The 12,500-nt window shown below is 36.5% G+C and overlaps 1 protein-coding gene across 7 annotated transcripts in view; it reads right to left on the bottom strand.

Moving 5' to 3' along the window:
• The window catches only part of LOC125042597 (voltage-gated potassium channel subunit beta-2-like), a 180,496-nt gene that overhangs the window by 57,688 nt on the left and 110,308 nt on the right, over window positions 1-12,500 (bottom strand). For all 7 annotated transcript variants that reach the window (XM_047638337.1, XM_047638338.1, XM_047638339.1 and 4 more), the window contains one exon: window positions 1,479-1,686. In XM_047638337.1, coding sequence (XP_047494293.1) covers window positions 1,479-1,686 — 208 coding nt within the window. The remainder of the gene's footprint in view (window positions 1-1,478; window positions 1,687-12,500) is intronic.

The raw sequence follows: 12,500 nt of genomic DNA, 5'->3' as shown, positions 1-12,500 counted from the left end.
TATATATATATATATATATATATACATACACACATATATATAATTTGTCCCATTATATATATGTGTGTATATATGTGTGTGTATATATATATATATATATATATATATATATATATATATATATATATATATATTCACATATATATATATATATATATATATATATATATATATATATATATATATATATATATATATATCTATGTTCACTCACACACACACACACACACATATATTTACACACATATATATATATATATATATATATATATACATATATATTTTAATTATTTATTCATTTACTTTCAAATATATGTATACGTATGTATATATATATTTATATATACATATATCTATATTTGAATACATATAGATAAATAACATAAGATACATATATATATATGAATATATACATATATATGTATGTATCTATGTATATATATATGTATCTATTCCTATTCGAATATATGTGTGTGTGTGTGTCCTTTCATTGCTGTGAAACGAGAAGGTAAACTCTGAACGTTTGGCGACCTTCCCTCTCTTCGCAGGGAATTGAGACATGCCAGTGTGTTCGGTTTCGGGACAGGTTCATTTTACTGTGATACAGTCAGAACAACAAAACCGAACGAGACTATTTACTTTGATGGGGCCGGTTGCTGCCTTACTTTACTGCAGTAAAATGGAGCTACAATTATACATAAACAAGGGAGGTGTCACATGTCTGCGGTACGTCTTTAGTACATAGCGGATAGCCGAGAAAAAACCGTCCTTGCGTAAGAGGTAAGAGTACAGGATTTACTGTTGCCCCTGTTCCCTCTTTGCATCGTCCCATCCAACTCCTTAGAGGTACTCTGAATGAAAAAGGCCAAATTAAATAAATGGAGTAAATTAAGTAAATCCTCGTCAGTCGTATATTTACGCGACGCAGTTGCGATTAATCATAAAAAAATGAAAACGTGGGTCCTTCGCTCAATATAAGTGTAAGAGGTGGCAATGCTGTGAATAGGCTTTAGAAGTAAATTAATTTACCGATGTTGCTTTGCTAAAACAACAGCTTCGTATAATCCCTTGAGTTGACTGTTTGCAACTCATCAAGGTTCATCGAGTAGCGGATATTCACAGTGTTAAAGGTTGTTTGAATAGAGCAATTTTAATTATTTTCTCGCTCCCAGCTTCACAATCTCTGATTATGGAGGCGAAGCGGTTTCTGATTTGGTTGCAATTGGCGGTGAAATACCATAATTCGCACTAGCCCTCCTAACGTAGTTGGTGAGATTAATCTGGTGTGGTCTTTATCTTAGTTGTTAAGTTTAGTCCTGGTGTCTCTTTAAGAACTCACATACAAAAATGAACAAGAGAAACCTCACCCCCAACTTAGTTTTATCGACACTCGCAGTTTGCGTGCGAATCACAGCATTGACCACCTTCCTGACTTATATAAACAATGGACAAAAAATATCTCTAGAAAGCATCCTTACTTTGAGTTCCAGTACACCTTGGTGATTACATGGTATGAGGACCTCCGCCAGCCTTTCTTTTTCAAGATGTTACCTAGCTGGATCTCGGCCCGACCGCCGCTGTATGCCTCACTCAAATCAAATAGGTTGATGCCCGCCTCGTACGCCACGGTCACAATCTCCTCCGCTGTCTCCTCGGACACCAGGGGGCTGAAGGTCACCCAGGTACCTGCCAAGTAAACACACGTGAATAGTAGTAAGCCACTGAAGATGGTGATCTGATGATGATGAAGATGATGATTATAATAATAATGATGATGATAAGTAACGCAAAGAATAATGATAATGATATCACTATTACTAATATAATTAACAAGAACAATACTAACAAATACGGCATGTTTCCAACAATTAGTATACCAATACTACTAATAATAAGGGGGAGACAGAGTAAATAATATCATTATGTATTCCGCGGCAGGACCTCAACTTCGCATGATATGCAGGGTCCTATATATCGCTAAATAAGGTTCCTGTGTTTACTGATTACTACCAGTCTTCTCAAGTTCTAAACCCTAGTGTATAGTAAGATTTCTTTGCAAACATTATCATCATCTGGTGGACTTTTGCAAGATTCCAGTTACAGGCATCGTCCAGCTGATTAGAATGCTAAGACTCACACACGAAAGATAATAAGGAAGATGATCATAATCATAATAATAATAGTCATTGTATTGTCAATAGTAGGATAATAAAAATGATAGTGATAATGTTAGTAATGATAATGGTTATGATAATAGTAGATATAATTGTAAATATAATAACATTCACAACACCTATGATGATAATAAATATACGAAAATAATAACAAAAGTGATACTAATACCAATAACAATATAATGCCATCATCGTCATTAGCATCAGCATCATTATCATAACTATTTTGGTATTAATAATACTATTGTTGATGATAATAAATCCAATGATAACAACAACAACAATAATTATTATTACAATACTACCACTACTGCTAGTAATAATAACAGTGATAATGACAATTATTTAACAATAATGATGATGATAATACTAATAGTAGTAGTAATAATGATTATGATAGTGATAATAATAAGTGACAATAATGATAATACTGATAATAACAGCAACAACATTAATATTGATAGACCCCCCCCCCCCCATCCCTTGCTCGTTGTTGTCGTGGGGGGCTTAAGAGGCGGAGATCGAGGCCCAAAAGGGATCAGCCCTGCTTTGGCCCTTAGCATTCACCTCAACTCATTTTGCACGGTCTTCTCCTCGTTTCCTTTTCCTTCTCTTCTTCACCCCCTTCATCTGTCCTCTAATCCTAATCGTTAATTATTTTTTACCCTTCCCGCCACAATAACTTACCATAAGGCTATATGATCTCTGATGTCTAGCGCATTTATTTGTTTTAGCCGTTAACCACTCTGGGAATGCACCAACAACGCCTTGTGAACCAAAAATCTGCCTTACCCGGGGACCTCGTTCCCAAGCCGTACCCTATATATTGAAATACGCCGGGAATTACCTTAGATTTGGACACGGCAGAATATTATAAATATAAGAGCCTCGGCACAGTCGGAGAGCCAACCAGGAAAACACGAGCAATATATTTCATAGTGATGCTAATAATTTTTACGGCTGTGATTACATAATAGCAACAACAATTATTATAATTATTATCATTATTACCATTATCATCACTATTATCATTATCACTATTATCATTACTACTTTATATTATTCTTATTATTATTATTACTATTTATTAGTACTATTATCATCATATTTGTTGTTATTATTAACATCATTATTCTCATTATCATCATTGTTGCAATTATGAATATTGTTATTAACCCGATCAGTATCATTATCATTATAATCATTATCATTGTCACTATTATCATCATTATCATTGTTTAGTATTTCTATTATTATGATTATTATTGTCATTATTATTAGTATTGTTGTTATTATTATTACTATTATAATTAGCATTATTGTCATTATCATTGTTATTATTATCATTATTACTATTATTATTACTATTATCATTATTTCATTATCATTATTATTTCTGTTATCATTATTACACATATCATCATCAATGTTCTTATCTTCATCCTCATCCTCATCTCATTCTCATCATCATCATCACTGTTATGACTATGGTTATTATTATTATCATTTTCATCACCAGTGTCAAATTAATTGTGACAATAATGATGATTATGATAATGATTATGATTATGATGATAATAATAATGATAATGATATTACGTTGACGAGGACGATAAAGATGAGGTGACGATGATGATGGTGATGATAAGAAAGACGATGATGTTAATGGTGATGGTGATGATGACGATGACGATGACGATGACGATGACGATGACGATGACGATGACGATGACAATGACGATGACGACGATGATAACAACAATAATACAAAAATAATAATATTAATAACAATAATAATACAAAAATAATAATATTAATAACAATAATAAATAATACTAATATTAAATAAATTGATAATGATAATGACAATAGTGATAATAATAATAAGAACGATAACAATAACAATATTGACAGTGACAATGATAACACTGGTCAACAAAAAAATTGTTGCATTGATATCAACCACTGGTATTATCTTTTGTAAATGTGCAGATTTCATATTTGAAGTTGTTTTTCTGACCGCACATTTTTTTGCAATCAATGTTTTTGCCCCACTGAGAAGAAAGAAGTGATTGAACTTTCATCAAATAAGCTGGAAAATCAAAAAGAAAATGTTACATAGTCTAATTTATTCATAACATAATTTGAAACTTGTTCCATCAATAAAAAGGTTAAAATTTGTATGAAACTCTTAGGTAGGTAGAAAACTGGTTGCTATGAAGATAAGAAACTCATTTTTCCACTCTTCCTGGTTCCAATGCTTGTCTCTTGCTCGGCTGTACCGCACACAAAGAAAACAGGGATACTCTGTAAATCCTCGTTGTTGACCAAGGAGGACGTTCACCATTTCGAGGTCCACACAGATTGTCCAGTTGTGCTCGTGGTGTTTCAGCAGGCCAATCACAGTTTTAATGTCATCATATTCCTCTCTCAAACACACAGAATAACCTACTGGAAAAGCTGCATAGAGATTGCCATTATGTAGTAGAACACACTTCAGGCTGCTCCCAGAACTATCTAGAAATAGCATTCAATCATTTGGATTATACGATGGAATCCTTAATTCCTGGAGGAGACCCGAAATGTTATAACAATAAACTTATTCTCCCCTTTAAAAAAATCCAAAAAAACCTGTTCTATATTTCGGAAGTATGAAACTTTTGCCGTTTTGTTCAGTAGAGCCTTTACTTGCAACCTAGAAGCTAACACTTCTGATGCATTTTTGGAGAGTCCCAAATCACGCACGAAGTCATTCATCTCTGGCTCGCTAAACTGCTGAGGAGGTGATGCCCCTGATGTCGTATAAGAAGAATCGTCGGAATCTGTCAGTGTTAAAGTTTCATCGTCAGTCTCTTGCATTTCGTCGCTACCTTCTTCAGATTGAGACCACCCATTAAAAACAGGAATCGGTAACTCATCAGAGTGCAGAGTAGGTAAAAGTGCTGAGGGAATACTAGGATACGCGATTTTATGTCTGTTTTTCTTGCCAACGCATTTTGTATTGACCAGACAAGAACAGCAGTCAGTTGTGTGGTCCTTTGGCTTCCGCCAGGTCATGGGAATTCCGAAAGGTAAACCCTTACGTTTCCCTTTCGTCCAGTCATGCAGCATCTCTTCGCAGTTATGACACAGTATGTGGGGCCCCTTTCTTGTCTTGGACACTAAGAGTAAGTCCGAAGTGCGTTTTATAGGCTCTCTTCACATATGTTAAATTGCGCCTATGACGAATAAGCGTCAAGTATCCACAAATATAGCAGAAAGCATCAGGTTTGTTCACACATTGATGTCTCTTGTAGCCATGATACCTTTTGGGTATTGTATAGTTAACTCTTACCCTTTACATGATTTCGACCCTAACTGAATTAAATAAAAAAAATATGTTAATATATTGTGTCTGTTACAGCATAGTTTCAAGTAGCTTAGGATTAGATTAGATAAATTATCTAGTCATGTGGAAAAACTGAATGACATTACTGATAAGCAGATAAAAGGAATTTAACATTTAAGGCAATTATAAGAATTTATATAAACGACTTAAACTTGAAGAATGGCACTTACACTATTTATACCATAAACGCGTAAGGAATTTATTTGGCCACGAAAGGCTAAAGTGTAATACCTACAACTGCATGAAAACTAGAACATACGGAACAAAATCGTTTGCATATTTGAAATCAGCAGATAAAAATGATTAAGAAACATTAAAGAAATCCCATGCAACTGAGATTTTCAAGAAATTTCTTGACCAGTGTAATGATAATAATAACGATAACGATAATGACAATGATAATAATGATGATCATCATCATAATAGTAATACTACTAATAATAATAACAATAACAATAATAATAATAACATTATTGATGATTATTATTATTTGTATTTCTATTTGTAGTAGTAGTAGTAATATGAGGAAGATATGATGAAAAAAAAAAAAGTAAAACAAAAAATATATATACATATATATATATATATATATATACATATATATAAAGGAATAAGAATAACACGAACACTAAATATAATAACGGTGATGATAACAAAAAATAAGAAATATAATAATGATAACAACAATGATAGTGATAATAATGATAATAATAGTAATAATAATAATAATGATAATAATACTAAAATATATTAGTAATAATATTAATTAATATAATAACAATAATGAGAATGATAAAAACATTAATAATGAGAACGCGATTGAGAATAATGACAATACTATTATGTGATTATGATAATGAATGGAAGCAAAAATGATGATGATGATGATGGTGATGATGATGATGATGATGATGATGATGATGATGATGATGATGATGATGATGATGATAATGATGATGATGATGATGATGATGATGATGATGATGATGATGATCAGGAAGAGGAGGATAACAATAGTGGTAGTAATAATAAAGGTGATAGTAACAATAAAAGTAACAATAATGATACTAATATTGATTAATATTAATGACGATGGTGATTATATTAGTAATGGTAATAATGACAAAATGACCAACGTTATAACTAGCGATAAAACTAAGAGAGAATGATCATGAAAACATGTATCATCAGAAGAAATAATAACGAAGATAAACGACCAAATGGTAGAGGAATCCTGTTGGAATGAGAGGAGCTCCGCGGGGAACGTGGGTTTCGTCCCTTACTGCTCTCCTGCAACGGGGGAAATAGGCAAGCGACGCGAGAGCCCGCCAAGAGCACGTTCCCTTTCCTGGCTGCTGCACTCAGGACATCGGCGTATTCAAAAGGTTCACTGGCCTATGTAACAAATGTTAACTAACGCTATGACTTTCTGAGTTCTTCCACTCGTTTGCTTACGAAGATAATTTATATGCGAACATTTTTTATTGGAGTAAATATATATTTTTCTGGATTGGGTTTTGCAAAAATGCCACCTTGGCGGTGATTTATGGTAGTGATGACTAAATGTTAAAATTATGGTTAGATGATATAGGTTATGGAGGCATTAAGGAGTTTTGTCTTGTGACTGCTTATCTAGGGGAGGAGGTATACGTAAGTGCCTGGCCCTGTGTATTTGATATTTCCTTTGCTACTTGCTGGGATAATCTATATTTTCGATTTTGTTATTGTTGTTGGCAAGGTTTGGGTCTTATGCCATGGACTGGTAGGGAAAGAGAGGATAGGAGGTGCTCTCTTCACAGAGATTACAAGCTCTGGGTGTTCTCTCTGCTATTTTCCAAAAGCGTCTATAACCTAGTCTTAGTTTATGTATGAAGACAGCTTGGGATTTGGGAGTATGTTTGGTATCAGGGGAGGTGTACGAGGGGCGGCTCTTTTCTAACAGGACCGAGACACTTGTGAGGATGACCCCCACCTCCTAAGTGGTTATCCATCAACTGCAGCACCAAAGAAACTGGCTATGGTGAAAAGCGGTCATTGATAATCGCCGAATCTCGGTACGATGTTTTGCTTCTTAACTGGGGGTCATGAATCCATTGTTGCCATCTTGAACAATCACATCCATTCCAAGGTGTTTTTCCCAATGGGACCCAAAAATGCTGATACCTGAAGCAGAACTGGATAATGACCTTTATGGAGATGTTGACACTCATGAGAGCCGATCTGGAGGGATTCATGGCCCGAATTGTAATCCAGGATGAAACATGGGGTCCTTACTTCGATTTGAAAACCAATCTCTAATCTAACCAATGGAAGCATCCCATATTTTCAGTGCCACAAATATTCATCGTCGCGAAGTCATTCCAGAAGGTCATGGTGACAGTGTTCTGGGACCCTGAAGGAATCCTTTTCATGGACTTCTTGGATTATGAGTGTGCCAATAATAGACCATACTATGCTAATCCACTGTTGAAACTTTGGGAGGCCCAGTTTGAGAAATGCCGAGGGAAAGTGACAATGTGCTAGCACACAAGAACATGGTGACCATAAACAGAGTGGTGTCCTGCGTCTTCGAATTGTTGCCCCACAAGCTTAATTCCCACGATCTGACACCCTCTGACCTTTTCCCACACATGAAGAAGCTAAACTAACGATGGGGAGACCCAGAAGGTCATGGAGATTTTGTAGGGATTCAGCCCACCATTGAAAACTAAAATTACTAATTGAACCTTTGCTCTATTTTTACTCTTTAGGCTGAGAACTCATTAAAAACCTCTTGTATATTGGATGACCTCCTCTTACCATAATATTTGTTTCTTTTTATAAACTCATAGTAAATGCTGGTTTCTGGCTGAGACATGTCTTTGTTTGATAGTGGCCTTAAACTGACTGATGCTGGGAGGTATACATATGCTGATTGCTCCTGGAGAAATTTCATTGTATGCTGCTCAATCCGCCTCCTCATTACAACTACTGTGAAGTAGCTGTAATTCAGCAAAAACATTAGGAATGATATAAACAATATCATGGACTGGTTTCTTGAGAGCTCGATTTGAGGACATTCCTTGCCGTTGTTGATGAGGCAAAAGTGATTGGTTTATCGACCGCGGTTAGAGTTCAGCGATGTATCGGTAAACATAACCAGGTCATTATTATCTGGGGCGTTTTTGGGTACTTTAGCTTTAGCTTTCTATAGAAGGCTGATCACAGAAATGTTCTTGCTTGAAAGGTTACTGGTTAGGAATGGAGGCTTGGACCATGGTGCTGTGGATTAGTAGAGTGGGCTTGTGCTCTCTACTTTAATATGGGAAATTTGGTATCCATTGCCTCTAGCAGTTATGGCTCTCTCTACGTTTGTGTGCAGTCCTTTCCTTAGATGTCCCAGTACCATCCATATTAAATGTGGCAAAATACTGTTTTTGAAGACAAAGTTTTTGTTGGAGGTGAAACCTTTTCCATGTATGAGGCTGAGAATGATTTAACTTATAGTTCCAAGTTGGTTTTCCTCTTAGATTGTCCACTCTCAAATGGGGAACGCCTAGAATGACCAGAATGGCTTCATTTTGTATTATCTCCAGCTTAATTACTTCAAGGGGTAAGAGTTCTAAAAGGGAGTGGGCTGAGTAATCTATGATGGTTCTGATAACTTAGACCTATGATTATACATTTATCAGTTATGAGGTCTAAAGTGTGTTGCGTGTTGGCTAAATGAAAGTTATCAGTTGGTACTAGTTGCAGATAACTGTATGTTTTGGTGTTGTTCTGAAGGGAAGCATGACTAATTGTTCTACCACTAGAATGAAGAGGGTTAGGGCGAGTGTGCCTCCTTGTGGAGTGCCTTTTTCAAATTAAACAGTTGATCCTGGAAGTGAGCAGAAGCTGTACGGCTGTTTAGGTAGCCTTGAATCTAGGCCAATAACCTTCCTCTGACTCCCTTCTCTGCAGGAATATCAATGATGGAAGAAGGGTAGGCGAACATGTAGGCCTTTTAAAAGTCCAACAAAATCAATATGCCTTTCTTATCAAGTGGAGAGCTAAGAGAGACAATGTCTGAGATATCAGGTTTTATTGAGAATCCAGAGAGATTTGGATGGAGATGAGGGATCTTATACATGAAGCGATTGAGAATGTTTTTCTTCAGTACTGTACCCAAGCAGCTTAAAACAGGGGTCAGTCTTCAGGACTTGGGATCTGATGCTTTAGGGATTGGTTTTATAAAAACATGCTTCAACGCCTTAAAAAGTTTGCCTGTTTGAATGGATATATTCATATGTAAGATGATAGGTTGTTAAAGAAGAAACTGGAAGCTTGTTGACTGTGGTGGAAGGTAGTGCAGGCCGTTCTTAAAGGCTTTCAAATGGGATAATATCAAGCTGGGTGGTAGCCGGGGGGGGGGGGGGGGGGGGCTTTCTGTAGATGCTACCTTTAGATTATTAGGAGTCTTCTGGATCCTGGGCAACCATTGTTAGTACTTCAGATTCCCCAAATTGGGGTATTTGGGTGAAATAGAGGAATCCTCTCATAACATCTTAGGGGTTCAGCTACATAACCTTAGATCATATTCATTAGGGATGTCTCCTTTGATAGTCAGGAGTACTTGTTGCGTCTCACACTTGAGTCTACAGTGCTTTGCTGAGACCACTAGTGGTAGATGTTATATTGCTTCTAGAGGGAGCTCAAAAGGATAACCCACCAGTATGGTTTTCTTGGCGGTTTCTCCAGGGTGTAGGAATTTTAGGTTTATAGTCTTATTGGACTATAAGACTATAAGGTGTTAGGATAAATGAGATTCCTGAGGTTACTTTAATGGCCCACAGTTAGCTGGGGGAAGTTTTGCTCAAGGGCTACTAGAGAAATGTGAGCAATAGAGAAGTCACTGAGTTGGAGTGAGACCTTCATGAATGAGAATTTGGTAAAAAATAATTTTGTAACTTCTTTCATATTGATGGGAGCATGAGCAGGGCATGCCTTTAGCTGGTTATATTTGGATTTCTCTTGGCTGAAGTTGGAGGAGAATGAAAGATTTTGTTGCTTCCTCTTATCTTTAGATCTTGTCATAACTACAAAAGTCTTCATACCTTTAAGCTTAAAATTAGTAATATGCAGACAAGCAGCTCAACACATCAAACCTGTGCTCAAAGCCACTACCAGTCGTATCCGAAATACCCTTCTCAGCAGTTGAAAGCAGTCCAGACCTATAGAACCCCCACATAGTACTGGCCTTCGGGTTTACCTTGGCTGCAGAGAGGACTCTAAAACAAATCAGCCCAGTACCTAAAGAAAAACAGGAGCAACTACAACCTGTCAAATCTATCTCTGGTGCTATGACCTCCTTCAGGATTGCAAAAGCAAGGTTTAGTGAGATCTCCATATCTATTAGGTGGAATGGACGACAGCATGCCGTCCAGATGACAGCTCAAGGCCTTGGTAAATGGGTAGCCAAGGCCAGGTAAGTGTTAAAAGAAGCTAGATGGACATCATGGAGACAGTATGTCACCTTGATTAACTCAGGGACCCCTTGGCGTAGGTATGGGACAAGGTGTGCAAGATCACTGGAAAGAGCACATCAGTATCAACACCTGCTCTAAAGATAGGTGGCATATTCCTCACAGACAACAAATATGTTGCAAATGAGGTAAGTCCATTGCTGAGACTTCTGGAGCATCTTACACTGCCCGATTCTCTACCCTTTGGGCTGAACAGGAACGACACCCAGTGTTCTTCAATAAGACTGCAACATAACTTCCATACGACTTGCCATTTTCGCACAGGGAAATGGATTCTGGTTTGCAGCTTTGCTGTAAGACTGTCCCAGGAAGTAACACTATGCCATTTATCGGAAAGCTCCCAAAAAGCCCTACTGGTAAGGATGCTTCCATACCAGGGAATTACAGACCAATCTCTTTTACTAGCTGCATTTGAAAGTTGATGGAGAAAATGGTTAACTTCATTTTGACATGGATGCTAGAAAGGAAAATTATACTGACCCCATATCAATACGGGCTTAGTAAATTGAGATCGACTACAGATGAAGATGGAGACTGCTCTACAGAATTCCTTTGCACAGCAAAATCAAGGCTTACATTACTAATCCGAAGCAGAAATCAGAGAGAGATACAAAGGGTAAGATGCAATTTATACAGATGGTTCGAAATCTGAAAATAGTGTGGGCTTTGCAGCAGTTGGTAGTCTTTCTTCGGCAGAATCAATCTTCACTGCAAAATTACATGCCATCCTTGCAGCAATCAAAATGACTTAGGAACCCTTCTGTTGTAGTATACTGCGACTCTTGTAGTGCTTTGCAAGCAATCAAGAGCTCAAGTTCAAGATAGGCTTGCAGCGAAGATAAATCTGTGTAGGGTACCAGCGAATGTTAGTGTCCATGGGGAGAGAGCTGATCGGAGGGCCAAGGCAGCTGCTGCTCAGCCCCGCTCGTTATCCTCTTCCACATCCCGACTTGAAACCTAGCATCAGAAGTTGCCTTCGTGATAAATGGAGGGAGCAATAGAGACATACTTCTAGAAACAAACTGTGAAAGATTAGAGATGGCCTTGGCAGTTGGGAAACCACTGTCCATTCCAACTGACAAGTAGAAGTTGTGACGCAGGTCGTTAGTTTACTAAAGGAGACCAATATTTTTAACATAATTCCATTATGCAAAATATCCATGCAATAATCATGTGTTCTTAATATTTATGCCTTAATATATATATATATATATATATATATATATATATATATATATATATATATATATGTATATATATATATATATATTTTTTTTTTTTTTTATAAGACATTATTTATTGATAGATTTTATACATTTTCGGTATTTTTATATTTTAATCCTACAAGGTATTAGCTGTTGACGTGGCAGATAATTAAAAATGATTAATCAATCAATCGGTAAAAGGGTGCACCCACATCTTGCAGTCGGCATA

The sequence above is a fragment of the Penaeus chinensis genome, chromosome 32, assembly GCF_019202785.1.
Source record: "Penaeus chinensis breed Huanghai No. 1 chromosome 32, ASM1920278v2, whole genome shotgun sequence".
Taxonomy (NCBI): domain Eukaryota; kingdom Metazoa; phylum Arthropoda; class Malacostraca; order Decapoda; family Penaeidae; genus Penaeus; species Penaeus chinensis.
Note: the sequence above shows the minus strand (reverse complement) of the source record. Positions and strands in the feature narration are given on the sequence as shown.